At 37.2% G+C, this 1,414-nt stretch overlaps 1 protein-coding gene across 3 annotated transcripts in view; it reads left to right on the forward strand.

The window, feature by feature from the left end:
* Positions 1 to 1,414, forward strand: part of LOC107617752 (protein PHOTOPERIOD-INDEPENDENT EARLY FLOWERING 1) — a 14,966-nt gene that overhangs the window by 2,099 nt on the left and 11,453 nt on the right. Inside the window, exon 1 of one of the 3 annotated variants that reach the window (XM_016319602.2) lies at positions 218 to 510. The exons of the other annotated variants lie outside the window; for them this stretch is intronic. Within the exon in view, the coding sequence (XP_016175088.1) occupies positions 460 to 510 (51 nt within the window). The 5' untranslated portion in view covers positions 218 to 459. Of the gene's footprint in view, positions 1 to 217; positions 511 to 1,414 lie in introns of those variants that run through there. 3 annotated transcript variants of the gene reach the window in all.

Raw genomic sequence — 1,414 nt, forward strand, 5'->3', positions numbered from 1 at the left:
TTAACACGAGATTCTGAGTAAAATCTTGGTAATGAATCTAAATAACAATTCACAAAATAAGTATCCAACACTTTCCAATAATTTCTGTAGCAAATCAAAAACGTAGAAATTAGTATTGTTTATTAAACAAAAAATCACAAGGGCCCATTAAAAGCCCAAAATAAAATAAACAAAAAAAGTTCCAAAACCCGCACATATGACATCTCTCAGTCTTCTACGTGAATTACCCGTTTTCTCCTTCGAGATCATTCTGTCACTCCGAACAAGAAAAGAAAAAAAGAGAAATTTTTTCACCACCATACCCCCAAATTACCCAACAGCGACAAATGCAATGCTCTGATGCAACCAACGTTTTCTTCTCCTTCTTCTTCATCCCACGAATCTAAGTGAAAATTGCAAAAGGCGGAGCTTGCTTTTTCTGTTTCTGTCTTCGAGGAACTGAGGAAGAAGAAGAAAAAGATGAAGAAACATAAGTCCTCTGTTCTCAACTTCCGTAAACCAACCGCACAGGTCAGTGAGAGAGTGTGTGTGATTGTATGCTAGATATTATTGACTGCAGCTTTTTTTTTTATTTTTTTGCATGAGTATGGGAAGAAGAAAATATTATTTATTTATTTTATTTTTGTCCAAAAAAAAAATTCTGATGAACAACCCAGAATGGCATAGCTTCTGTTATGGTTGTGGCTGCAATGCCGTTATGCTGCAGACGCAGCTGCAACCGCAATTTAAAACCCTTGTGGATGTGTGGTGCTTGCTCATAATTTAGTTGTTGGTATTAAAGTATTTCTAATGAATTTGTTGCATCAGCCATGTTTTGGTGGGGTATGTTTCCTTTGGTTCTTAGACAAGTGAGTGTATAAGATAAACTTGTATTGCAACATGCAATCCATGCTGCTGTTGTGGTGTGTTTGGTTTGAGCTAAACTCTCTTAAGGGGATGCTTGAGATTTTGGATTTGGAAGAGGGAGGGAACTCAGGGAAGAGAATGACTTGAAGTGTAAAAAGTGAAGTCACTTTGGCTCTTCAGAACTTCGATTTGCAGAAACTCCAGGGTGCTGGGACACAAATGATAGATATAGGGAGACATTAACCTGTTTATAGCTTGAGACAGGACATATTTCTCTGTATGTTTATTTAACCAAAATATGGGAGAGTGGAGATAGATTTTTCCATCTTTACTGTTTCGATGTCTCTGTATTTTATTTCATGGGACACCAAAAAGCGGAGCCTATCCTTTGACACTTTACTTGATTTGGTATGAGATTTGGCAGCTTGTGTCAGCTTTGGGGCCAAGCTCATGGCCTTCTTTTACGGGTTTCTTTATATATGTTGAGAGATTGAGCGGAAACTTTTGTGAGGTTGATCTTTTGCATTCTTTTTATGTGTCTTTTTGTTCTGCATTTGTGGACATGATT

This window comes from Arachis ipaensis, chromosome B09 (assembly GCF_000816755.2).
Source record: "Arachis ipaensis cultivar K30076 chromosome B09, Araip1.1, whole genome shotgun sequence".
Lineage (NCBI taxonomy): Eukaryota > Viridiplantae > Streptophyta > Magnoliopsida > Fabales > Fabaceae > Arachis > Arachis ipaensis.